Genomic DNA, 12,637 nt, shown 5'->3' with positions numbered 1-12,637 from the left:
CTGTATGTGTACAACTGATCACCGCAATGTTACTATATCTTAAAGGGAGAAGAGAATCTGTATGACCAGAATAAAAATTATGTTATCTGAGAAAAAGGACAATTTTATCAGGAATCTGTAGAACTGGGAAAGATATTTTAGTAAGAGATAGTAATAGATATTTAGATAATTTTGTGAGTATTACCATTATGCTAGTGCCTCTGTACTATTTCATTTGGTGCCTCTGTACTATTACGGACATTTGTTTTTTCTTTAAGTGTCTGAAATAGGAAAATCTATATATAGCTACAGTGTATGGCCTCTTTTTCATTTCTACTGTATACAACAATTTCTTCTTTAAAAAAAAGATAAATAGACCAATGTAAAAAGAGAAACCAGAAAGAGACCTATTTAAATATAATCAACTGATTTTTTTGTTTTTTAAATTGAAGTATAGTCGACACACAATGTTACATTAGTTTCACGTGTGCAGCGCAGTGATTCCAGTTTAATCAACTGATCTCTGACAAAGGAGCAAAGTCAATACAGCAGAGAAAAGAGAGACTTTCAACAAACGTTTTTTATTTTAATTTATTTTAGAGAGAAAGAAGGACAGAGCACAAGCAGGGGAGGGACAGAGAAGGAGACACAGAATCTGAAGTGGGCTCCAGGTTCTGAACTGTCAGCACAGAGTCTGACACGGGGCTTGAATGCATGAACCGTGAGATGATGACCTGAGCTAAAACCAAGAGTCGGATGCTTAACCAACTGAGCCACTCAGGTGCCCCTAAATGGATCACAGATTTAAATGTAAAATGCAAAGCTATGAAATTCCTACATGATAAGAGAAAAATCTAGACAACCTGGGGTATGGCACTGACTTTTTTGATAAAGTACCAAAGAAAAAAATCCATTAGAGAAATCACTGATAAGCTAGATTTCACCAAAATTTAAATTTTTTATAACTTTTACTTTGCACAAAACAATGTCAAGAGAAAGAGAAGACCAGCCGCAGACTAAGAGGAAATACGTGCAAAAAGACACATCTGAAAAAGGACTGTTATTCAAAATACGCAAAGAACTCTTGAATTCAACATTAAGAACACACACAACCAATTTACAAATGGGCAAAGCGCTGAACAGACCCCTCACCAAAGACACATGGACATGCAACACATGTCGAGATGCTCAGCATCACATGGCATCAGAGAATTGCAAATTTTGCAAATTAAAATGAGATGCCATTATATTCCATTACATATGGTATACATATATATATAATATTGGAATTACATATTATAATCCATTATATACCATTATATATGGCCATATATATAAGCATTATATTAAAAGGACTAAAATCCAAAACACTGAAATAGCACAGCTGGTGAGGATGTGCAAGAGGAACTCTCATTGTTGGTGGGAATGCAAAATGGTACAGTCACTTTTGTAAGGCAGTTTGGCAGTTTCTTACAAAACTAAACATACTCTTACCATATGTTCCAGCAACTGATCTCCTTGGTATTTACCCAAATGACATGAAAACTTATGTCCATACACAAACCTACACATAGATGTTTGTAGCAGCTTTATTCATAATTGCCAAAACTTGGGAGGGATCCAAGACGTCCTTCAGTAGGTGAATGGATAAATAGATTGTGGTACATCCAGATCATGGAATATTATTCAGCACTAAAAAGAAATGAGCTATCAAACCCAACAGACATGCAAGAAACTTAAATGCATATTACTAAGAGAAAATAGCCAGTATGGAAAGGCTACACAGTATATGATTCCAAGCAAGTTACATTCTGGAAAAGGGAAGTTACATTCTGGAAACAGTAAAAAGATCAGTGGTTGTCAGGGGCTGGGGGGAGAGAGGGATGAATAGGCAGAGCACAAAGAATTTTAAGGGCAGTGAAACTATTCTATTAACAGTATCATAATAACAGATACATGTCATTATACACTTGTCAAAACTCATAGAGTGTACAACACCAAGAAAGAACAGTAATGTAAACTACAGACCATGAGTGATAATGGTCAATGCAGAAGCAATGGTGTAATCAATGGATCACTCTAGTGCAGAATGCTGCTTGTGGGGAAAGCTGTGCTCGGGGGGGGGGGGGGGGGGGGGGGGGGGGGGGGGGGGGGGGGGGGGGGGGGGGGGGGGGGGGGGGCAGAGGGTGTATGGGAAATCTCTGTAACTCCTGCTCAATTCTTCTGTGCACCTAAAACTGTTCTAAAAAAGAGTCTATTAATAAAATACCTAACCGCCTTTGCTTCCAGTTTTCAAGCTTCTTAGTCATTGTTGGATTCATCTTAGTCAAGTGAGTAACTTCTCTCATCACCGTAGGCAGGTAGGTGGGTTCTGAATCAAACAGTTTACAAGGCAATTAAAGTTATGCATTCTTTCAGTTTCATAAGCCTACAGATTCCCCACTATGAGAACAATTAGGGAAATCTAAGACTACAGGTGCCAACTATTTTGTTCATAAATGTTCCAAAAATTTTTGAGGCATAAAGTATTACTTATTTACTTGATAGATGAGAAAATGGAACCACTAAGTAATTATTAACTATTTTTCAAGGGTCACTGAGGGCCATATCGAAATTGAGAATTAACCATAAAGCCCTCATTTCTATTCCTGTCACTGCTTCTCAGCACAGATCTCATATCCAGACTTCAGAATTCTGTGTAGAAGGCCTGAGGCCTGAAGGAGCAGCCCACAAGTGAGTGACAGATTCCTTCATCAGGCTGCCTCTCTTCCAGAGTGTCTGGAAGGCTTCAGAAATGGAATGAGCAGAGCTATGTCAGCCCACGTCTATGATTTCTTTCAGGGTGTCAAGAGCAAACCAGTTAGATGGTAAGTTGTTCTGAATTTCTACAAGCTTTCAAATTTAAGAACTGTGGGGTTGGACTGGCAGGGGTCGGACTGGGGGTGGGGGGTAGTGGAAGGGAGCATACCTGCTAAGGGAAACATATGAGGACCAAAGTGACACCCAGAGGACAGTATGTATACAATGAAAAAGCCCCACAGGAGGCTTTACAAAGCCCAACTAAGGGGCATACATCCCCTCATCCAGCCTTGTCCTGCTCCAGTGAGAATCACTACTTTGGGAGAATCTGAGGGTTTCTTCCAGCGATAAAATACTGAGCTAATTACATAAAATATTCACGTGTATTCTTTGTGTTCTCACTTCTATATATCACCTGTGTTTCTTCAGCTATTTTGCTGAATAGTGTACATGTCCAGTTCTTATTTATAATGTCAATGAATTTATTTACAAGTGGTATTTTTATTTTGATTCTAAGTCAGCATACAGTATGCCCTGTTTTATAATAAGCAGCACATAAAGATACACTGAAGATACTAATGTGAATCTTTTTTAAACTTCAGAATTCATCAGATTTACCACAGCCACTATAAGGTAAACTCCATGAGGACAAAGAGACAGATGATAAATATTTCTTTTTTTTTTTTAAGTTTATTTATCTTTGACAGAGAGAGAGAGAGAGAGAGAGAGAGAGACAGAGAATCCCAAGCAGGCTCCATACTGTCAGGGTGGAGCCTGATAAAGGGCTCAAACCCAAGAACCATACAATCATGACCTGAGCCGAAGTCAGATGCTTATCCAACTGAGCCACCCAGGCACCCCAATAAATATTTCTTGAATGAGTTCACTCTATGATACTCTCAGAAAATATGGTACAAGACCTCAGGATTCGGGTTTGAGTCTCAGCCGCACCACCCTGACCCTCAAAGCTCAGATCAGCTCCATGTAGCAGCGCTATAGGGGACATGGGCCCTAGAACACCATCAAGAAACATTACCAACATCACACTTTTACTGATGACCAACTTGAAATTTAGAAAATGAGTTTGGAATTACACTTGTCTTGTTAGCAGTCTTAGACCTGTACTTTCTCCAAACTGACTCCTCTTCCTAGACACCATGTTCTTTTTTTAATTTTTTTTTTAATGTTTTGTTATTTATTTCTAGGAGAGAGAGAGAGAGACAGCGTGAGCAGGGGAGGGTCAGAGAGAGAGGGAGTCACAGGCTGAAACAGGCTCCAGGCTCTGAGCTGGCAGTCAGCACAGAGCCCGACGCGGGGCTCGAACCCACGAACCGCGAGATCATGACCGAAGCGAAAGTCAGACGCTTAACCGACTAAGCCACCCAGGCGCCCCCTAGACACCGTGTTCTAATAATCACCTTAATTACATACATTAGAACGGAAAGAAAGGTTTAAATGCTGTTAGATTGTTTCATTAGCTAAGACAATGAACTCTAATCAGAGACTGATACAGTATATTCTAGACTCTGAAGCAAAAGTCCTAGTCTAACAATGACCATCTGAAAACAAAACTAAGAATCCTGATTTTTTTCCTAATACAAAGACAAAAAACCCAGAATTACTATAGAAGCCCCTTATGAATCCATGAATCAAACAGAAAAAAGTTAATAGATCGAGGGCAAAAGTACAGGGTGACGTGTCTATGTTCACTTAACTAAATGCAAAGTCAGAGTAATCCAGATGTCATCGGTGAGTCAGGATGGCTCATAGAAGGGCAGGGACAGGTAAGGGATATACATTTGCATCAGCCAGGTGACTTTCTCTTAAAACATGACTAATTTACATAGTCAGTCTCCAAACAATGGGCTTCTAGAAAGGGAAATGGAAATCTCTGTGTTCTATTTTCCATTTGGGACATGGTAAAGAATTACAGGTGTTAAGGGGCACCTTGGTGGCTCAGTCAGTTGGGCATCCAACTTCGGCTCAGGTCATGATCTCATAGCTCATGGGTTCGAGTCCCGCTTCGGGCTCTGTGCTGACAGCTAACTCAGAGCCTGGAGCCTGTTTCAGATTCTGTATCTCCATCTCTCTCTGACCCTCCGCTGCTCACGCTGTCTCTCTCTGTCTCTCAGAAATAAATAAAAAAACATTTTAAAAAAGAAAAAAGAATTACATGTGTTAAGTAAGAGAAAAGAAAAGCATAAAGACCATACTCTCAACTTATGGAAACAAAGACTATTCTTAATATTCAACCAGAAAACAAAAACCAATCAGGCCAACTAAATCCAATAACAATACAACTTAAGAAAAACTATTCCACTAGTGAGCCTTGCCTTGACAATTTAATGGCAGGGATCTAGTAGGACTTCAGAAAAAGAACCAAAAATGTTTTCTTCAAACTACATGGAAAATACAAAATTTGGAGTGTGAATTACATCTACCAAGAAATGGGCTTCACATTAACAACAGGCCCAAATAAAATTCCTTTTCCCCTTAAGGACAAGCTTTGAAATGAGGCAAATTCTAATATATCACAAATCAGTATCAGATTTGAATCTTCAAATTTAAAAAATCCATTCCCAGAGGGTTCCCTGCCCATTGCTAAGAGTCATGAGTGGTCTGATGTGGGGTCAGATTTCATTGTATTTGCACTAAGCTTACTCTGCCTTCTCACAGTCTCCTAACACACACGCGTGTCCCCCTCCCTTCTTGTCTGGAGCTCCTTTGACCTTGGTCTCTATAATTCAGCTACACACCAGCTTCCATTAGTGTTTAAATATACCAGGCTCTTTCCTGCTTCCCAGCCTTTATATGTGATGTTGTCTTTTAGTGAGTTTCGTCCATCTGCACCACACACACTCCCAAGCTCCTATTCACTGTTCAAGTCTTGGCTCAGCTTACACTTCCTTGGTAGAAACCTTCCCAGCCTAGGTTGCTGTTATGTTCTCTTGGTACCCTCCTCTTTTCTTTTCAGGCACTCGGTTCAATTCTAAATATATTTTTTGAATAGTTATTTAGTGTCTGACTCCCTCACTGGCTGTAAGCTTCATGAGGGTAGGGACCACGTTTGCTTTGTCCAGGGCAGTATTCCCAGGCCCTTACTCAGTGTCTGGCACACAGCCATAAGCAATAAATATTTTTTGAGTCAATGAATTTAAAAATTATAAATTAACTATGTAAAGGATATATGCATGGGACACAAAAACTTTAACAGGCTACGGGATATGGGTTGAACAATGGATCATGTGCTAAAACAGAACTATTCCAAACAGATGGAATCCTAAGCAATCAGCAGGTTACCCAAGTTTTCCCCCAACTACAGCAGTAGCAACAAGGGCTGAGCTGTGTGGAGAGCCCTCGGAGCAAGAGACAGAGAATCTAGTATTTGCCATAGATGCAAAACACTGTGCCAGGTATTTCCAAATTGCTTGTGTCAGATCAGAAAGGGTCCTTCTGATAATGGAGTCTACACAGGTGACAAGGTGGAAGTGGTACGATGTTCTTGTCCTCTGCTTTGGGGAGAATTCTCATTAACAACCTGACTTGTTTATCGTGGTGCTCCTAAGTGCAATATCCATTCTGTTTTCTCACAAGGGTGAGAAGGAAAGCCAGAGGTTTCTCTCTTCTCTCCTCCTTCCATGCAGGGTTGGCTCATGTCAGCCGCTTACCTGAACAGCTCCTCCCAGCATGACAGCCACCAGCCCCATGGACATGCTCAGCGTCTGTGATTCCACGGTGCTCTCTGCCTGGTGGGCCAAGCTTGCGCACGCTCGCTGCAGTGTTGCTGCGACAAAGTCCACAACCTACCACAGAAACAGAATTTAGAATCAGTAAGGAATAAGAAAAACAATCTCAAGAGGTGCCTGGGTGGCTCAGTCGGTTAAGTGTCCGACTTCGGCTCAGGTCATGACCTTACAGTTCGGTTCGTTAGTTCAAACCCTGCATCAGGCTCTTGTGCTGACAGCTCAGAGCCTGGAGCCTGCTTCAGATTCTGTGTGTGTCTCTCTCTCTGCCCCTCCCCTGGTTGACTTTATCTGCCTTTCAAAAATAAATAAACATTAAAAGAAAAACAATCTCAAAATTCTCTTTACATCTTAACGTCCACATCCTCACCTTCTTCCTCATTGGCACATGAAGGCAAGAACCTGCAAGAACAGGCATGGTGCTCAGTGTCTTATGTACACAGTATCACCTACATCTCATGTCAACTCTAAGAGGTCAGTGCTCCTGTCCTCATTTTTTAAAGTAAACTCTACCCTCAATGTGGGGCTTGAACTCACAACCCCACGATTAAGAGCCACACGCTCTACCGACTGAGCCAGCCAGGTGCCCCCGTCCTCATTTTTTGATGAAGAATCTGTGAGCTGCTCAAGCCATATGTCAATAAATGAGAAAGCCCGTTTCTATTTTCCCAAATGTTTTAATATACTAACCCCACTTTCGTGACTTTTCATGAATTTTGCACGGAAATTAAGATGAAAAATAATCTGAGACTTTCTGACCATCTTAGAGGGTCCTCATCTGCTTCTCCTAGTGAGGTTTCTTCTTCAGGGACTCCCTTGCCCCAACCCAGTTATGAGGATCTGATTCCAGTAAGCAAAGAATGGGGGAAGAGCCATTCAGTTTCATATAGAACAGAGTCCTCAAACAATCTATATAAACGATCCAGAGTCATTTTTTAAGTATCAAATATTTCTAAAGGATTAGGATCATTCATATACAAGATTTTATACAGCATTTGGCTAACAGCTAAGCTTTAAATGGAATTGATTTGGTCAGCACCATTTTAGCAGCACTTGTATTAATCACCTTAAGTGGAAATACCTTTGAATAAAAGCGATCGTACACACATCCGTGCTTGCGCACGTACACACGTGCATGCACGCACACAGGCACGCATATTCAGGATTAATGGCTCAAAAGGGAAAAATCATTTTGAAAGTGGTACAGCTGACATAGGTCATAATAAGCCTCTAAATACCATGCAAGCTTGCATATTTAATTCTCTGGGCAAATCACATGCTAGGCTAGAGTCTTTATTGCAAGCTTAAAGTAAGGAGAATGGCTTGTTAACACTTGTCTTTGGAGCAAGGCAGGAAACTAGAAAGGTTATTAAAAATTCCATTTACTGAAATGAACAAATGCTGGTTGTGGCAATTTTCACCGCTCTCTCAAGCCTAAGACTCTACTGATATTAGAAGATATGGACACTGGCCTTTCTAGAGAAAATGCTACATTTCTAAAGAATGCTTGGGTCACCTATTTTGTCTCTGAAAAATTTCCTAAAGCACCCCTTGACTACAGGAAGCCTTCTGTTTCAGCACAAATTGTATTGTTAAATTGCCGGAAAGGAACTATCTAGACTTTCCACTTTTTGGAAGTCCCTCTTCGCTACATATATAATTTTTTCTTTTCTTTTCTTTTTTTTAGATGCCACAAAACAAGTAGTATGATCCTTTTGTTAAGAAAGAAACTATAGGGGCACCTGGGTGGCTCAGTCAGTTAAGCGTCTAACTCTTGATTTTGGCTCAAGTCATGATCTCACGATTCGTGGGTTCAAGCCCTGTATTAGGCTCTGCACTGACAGCGTGAAGTCTGCTTGCGATTCTTGCTCGTTCCCTCTCTCTACTCCTCCCCCACTCATTCTCTCTCTCTTTCTCTCTCTCTCTCTCATGGACAAATAGGAGCACGTGGGTGGTTCAGTTGGTTCAGTATTTAACTCTTGATTTCATCTCAAGTCATGATCTCACAGTTCATGAATTTGAGCCCCATGATGAGCTCTGGGCTGATAGCACAGAGCCTGCTTGGGATTTCTCTCTCTCTCTGCCCCTACCCAGCTTGTTCTCTCTCCCCATATCCCTCAAAAATAAACAAATAAATATTTAAAAAATTGAATGTGTTTAATGGATAAATAAACATAGGAAGAGAAGAAAGAACCTGTGCTTGTATACGTGTAAAAAAAACCACAAACAACAAAAATAAAACACCTGGGAGCTGTTAACTGCAGTTTGATAGCCAGCTGTTCTTGTCATCCCTAAAATGCCCTCTCCCCCAAGCTTTGTTCCTGTAACAACAAAACCACCATACCCATTTCCCATTTGGACAACAGCTCCTTCCTGCTACTACTCATTTCCCATGACTGGTGGGGCTGCCAGCCACCATGACAGGTAAGTAACAGAAGCATGTTCTAGAATTTACATACACTGTGGAGAGGGGGAGAGGCTTTTACTTTTTACCTAAGCATTTTTGTGAAGCTACATAATCTAAAAAGTCAAATATTCTTGCAAGTTTATCATGGAAAACAGCAGTGCCCTACCTCATTTCTCCCCGTCTATGGCTCTACAGAGGCAACACTTTTAATAGTTTAGGTGTTTAGTAATAACAGGAAGCATTTACTATGTACCAGGTACCATTCCGAACACATGACAGATGTTAACTCTCATCCCACCGAGCTGTAAAAACCTGCGGCCAGCATTTCGGCAGCCGAGTGGAAGCAGGCTGAGGCTTCACTGTTGAGTCTGCAGACAGCAACCCAATCCTCCGGTTCTGCAGTTTGCTGCGGCCACCCAAGCTCAACATCTCCCAAGAATATTCCTCCAGCCTTCTGCTGAGGAGGGGAGGTGTTTGTACAGAGTTGAGGAAGGAATCAAGGAGTCTACTGAACCTTGCAGAGCTTTTCAACCTGTTTTAAGCTCTAAATTCAGCTCTATCTTTACAGCTTAACCTAGCACTTCCAGTCTTTCCACTGTTCTGCAAGGAGAAGTAGCTTTTTGTTTTCCGAAATAAAATATTAACAGTTTTATTGAGGTATAGTGCCTTCCTTTGTGACTTCTCCCATGCAGGCACTTAGCTTTCTGTTTCTGAGTTGCTAAATCAGCTATTATTTTCCAGTTTCCAAATGGCGTTATTCTCTTTTATCTGCTGTCTCTCCTCTCCTGCTCTGGTGGTCCCTGTGGTTTCCAGATAAACACATGTGTTCAATAAACTATCTTTGATCAGAAGTTCATACTTCTTAAATTTTGCACTTCCTTGTTGTTTAAATGTTTCTACAATGAGCATGTGTTACTTATGTTAGAAGTGTTTCTAACATATGAGAAAGAACGATCTTATAAACCACTTCTACTGTGCCAAGTACAGCAATCCAAATACAGAAAAGTGCAAAGAGTGGTGATTTTCTGAAAGGGCAGAAAAGGGGAAATCTTGCTCATTCCATTCCATTTACGCTGGCCTTCTTGCTAAGCTGTCCACACTTGAGTCGTGTTCCCTCTAGGTATCCCCCTGCCTCCCTCCTTCCCCGTTTCCAGACCTTTGCTCAAAAGTCATCTTCCCAGTGAAGCTCTCCACAACCACTCTATTTACCACACTGCTTTTACATCCCCTTTCTTTGATTTTTCTCTCTGAAATTATCAGCATCTAACACACTGTGTGCTTCTGCTTGTTTGTTGTCTCTCTCCCCCATGTGAATGTACTCCCATGAGGCTAGATATGTGTGTTGTTCACCGCTGTGTCCCTCGTACCTAGAAGTGTAGGCAACACATAGTAGGCCTTCAGTAAATATTTATGGAATGAAGGAACTTGGGAATTGGTGTGGGGCACTGTATCTGTACATAGACCACTGAATGCCTCGTTTCTCTCTATAGCTTCTCGTACACCATCTGCCAACACATTTTATTGAATTTTTAATCTTTTATCCATAAATACTTCAATATACATTTCTAACAAGGATTTTTGGTGTTTTTTTGTTTTTTTTTTTAACATAACCAACATATCAGAGGTGTCTGGTTGGCTCAGTCGGTAGAGCGTTTGGTTACACTGAAATACAGTGCTGACAGAAAAGTCAAGATAAATGTTTTATGATCTTTCATTTATCAACTTACAAAATAATGAGTGATGCCCTAGCGACTTCCAAAGATGTTCAAAAGGGATTTTTGGTGGGGCGAGGGACTCAAGTTTTTATAACTTTGATATGTTTCAATCCACTGCAGGCATTATTCTTTGTAATGCTCAAAATGCCCTACCTGTGGCCAATAGGAGATCTTTCAAGTTGGCTCCTGAGTGCTACTAACATGACTTCATTAATCTCAGGTATCTTCCTTTTATTTAGGTACAACAAGATGCCCTGAGGCTTACAGTGTACAATCCCTGCCCTAGACCTTGAACGAACCTTTAATCCAATGAGCTTTGTGTTCTTTCAGCAGGACATGCTATTTAGAAACTACAATCTGGCACTAAGGATGTTTATTGCTCCTGGACTGTCACTGCTTCTTGACATGGACAGTGGGAACAAATAAGGAAATATGAATTTAAAAAAAAAAATCGTGAGTTCATACTAATACATCCAACTGAAATTCAATATTATAGGGATTTTGTCCTTTGATTTTATAGTCATAACTTTTTTTCTGATACTGAAAATCTTGGTTTCTAATGATATTAACAAAATTACTTATAACACATATTATTTATAACTTATCCATATGTGTGTATATTTCAAAATAAATACTAAAATTACCACTAGCAGTAAAACTACTAGATGTAATTTTTGTGTGTGTGGTTCTTTTCATCTTGATACATGTTAACCTTAGCTGAAGGATAATTTAATGGGACAAATCACTTTTCTATCAGCCTAACACCGATGTTCCTTAATTAGAAGCAAAGGGAGCTAAATGCAAAAGCTCAAGTAATATAGTTTTCAGGCCATTTTCCCTTCCAACTAGCATCTTGAGACAAAAACGTAAGATCTGGTGAAGAAGTCTTTAGGAGCTGGTACAAACACAGGAGAAACAAATCACCCTAATGGGTAACACGGGGTCAGTGAACTGAAGGAAGAGGAAGCCATGAACGTAATTCTCATTAAACAGGCACGATAAGTTGGAGCTGACAGACAGCTGCAAATTTTCTCAGCAGGAGCTATAGTGAAATGCTGCTTAGCAACACCGAAGGCGGATGACAATGAGGACAGTACAAAGAGCTGAAGAATCAGATTTAAGCGTGACAATCGTACCATCTTACTACCGACTATTCACCAGCCGAGAACAGCTAATTCTATAATAATGATAAAACATGGTAACTTCACTGCCTACACTCTATTACTTTTCTTTTCTTTTTTTTTTTTTTNAGGGACAGATAGAGGAATACTGCTTCTTAAGCTATTATTCTATCTTTCTCTTCCTTAACCTTCCATGCTGAAAATCATAGAAAACACAAATTATATGAGACAAACTAGTTCCGAAAAATATTTGTATCTATTATTTTTTTTTTTTTAGTTTTTTATTTATTTCTAGGAGAGAGAGAGCATGAGCAGGGGAGGGTCAGAGAGAGAGGGAGTGACAGACTCTGAAACAGGCTCCAGGCTCTGAGCTGGCAGTCAGCACAGAGCCCGACGCGGGGCTCGAACCCACGAACCGCGAGATCATGACCTAAGCGAAAGTCGGACGTTTAACCGACTAAGCCACCCAGGCGCCCCTATTACTTTTATTTCTTAAAAAATTTTTTTTCTTTCTGTTTAAGTAGGCTCCATGCCCAGTGTGGGGCCGGAACTCACAACCTTGAGATCAAGAGTCACATGCTCTATTGACTGAGCCAGCCAGGCACCCCTTTTATTTCCTATTTTTTTAAAAAGCTGGTAAATATAATGCCTGAGCCAATAAAATTCAGGCAGTGATTCACATGGTTACACTACCCTCAAAACATTTTTAAAAACATCTTAAAACTTCACAGGCTGTTGTGGAGATAGGCTGTTAGGTGGACCTATAAAATTTAAAGTGATCTTATTATCATTAGAGATTTTTTCTTCTCTTCAAATTGAAGTTTTGTAGGGGTGCCTGGGTGGCTCAGTCAGTTAAGGGTCCGACTTTGGCTC

The 12,637-nt window shown here is 40.4% G+C and overlaps 1 protein-coding gene across 1 annotated transcript in view; it reads right to left on the bottom strand.

Moving 5' to 3' along the window:
• TANGO6 (transport and golgi organization 6 homolog) overlaps positions 1 to 12,637 on the bottom strand; it is a 190,271-nt gene that overhangs the window by 116,648 nt on the left and 60,986 nt on the right. Inside the window, exon 12 of the mRNA XM_039222251.1 lies at positions 6,447 to 6,581. Coding sequence (XP_039078182.1) covers positions 6,447 to 6,581 — 135 coding nt within the window. The remainder of the gene's footprint in view (positions 1 to 6,446; positions 6,582 to 12,637) is intronic.

Source organism: Hyaena hyaena, unplaced genomic scaffold (assembly GCF_003009895.1).
Source record: "Hyaena hyaena isolate Hyena2069 unplaced genomic scaffold, ASM300989v1 scaffold_18, whole genome shotgun sequence".
In the NCBI taxonomy this organism is placed as follows: domain Eukaryota; kingdom Metazoa; phylum Chordata; class Mammalia; order Carnivora; family Hyaenidae; genus Hyaena; species Hyaena hyaena.
This window is presented reverse-complemented; position numbering and strand designations above follow the sequence as displayed.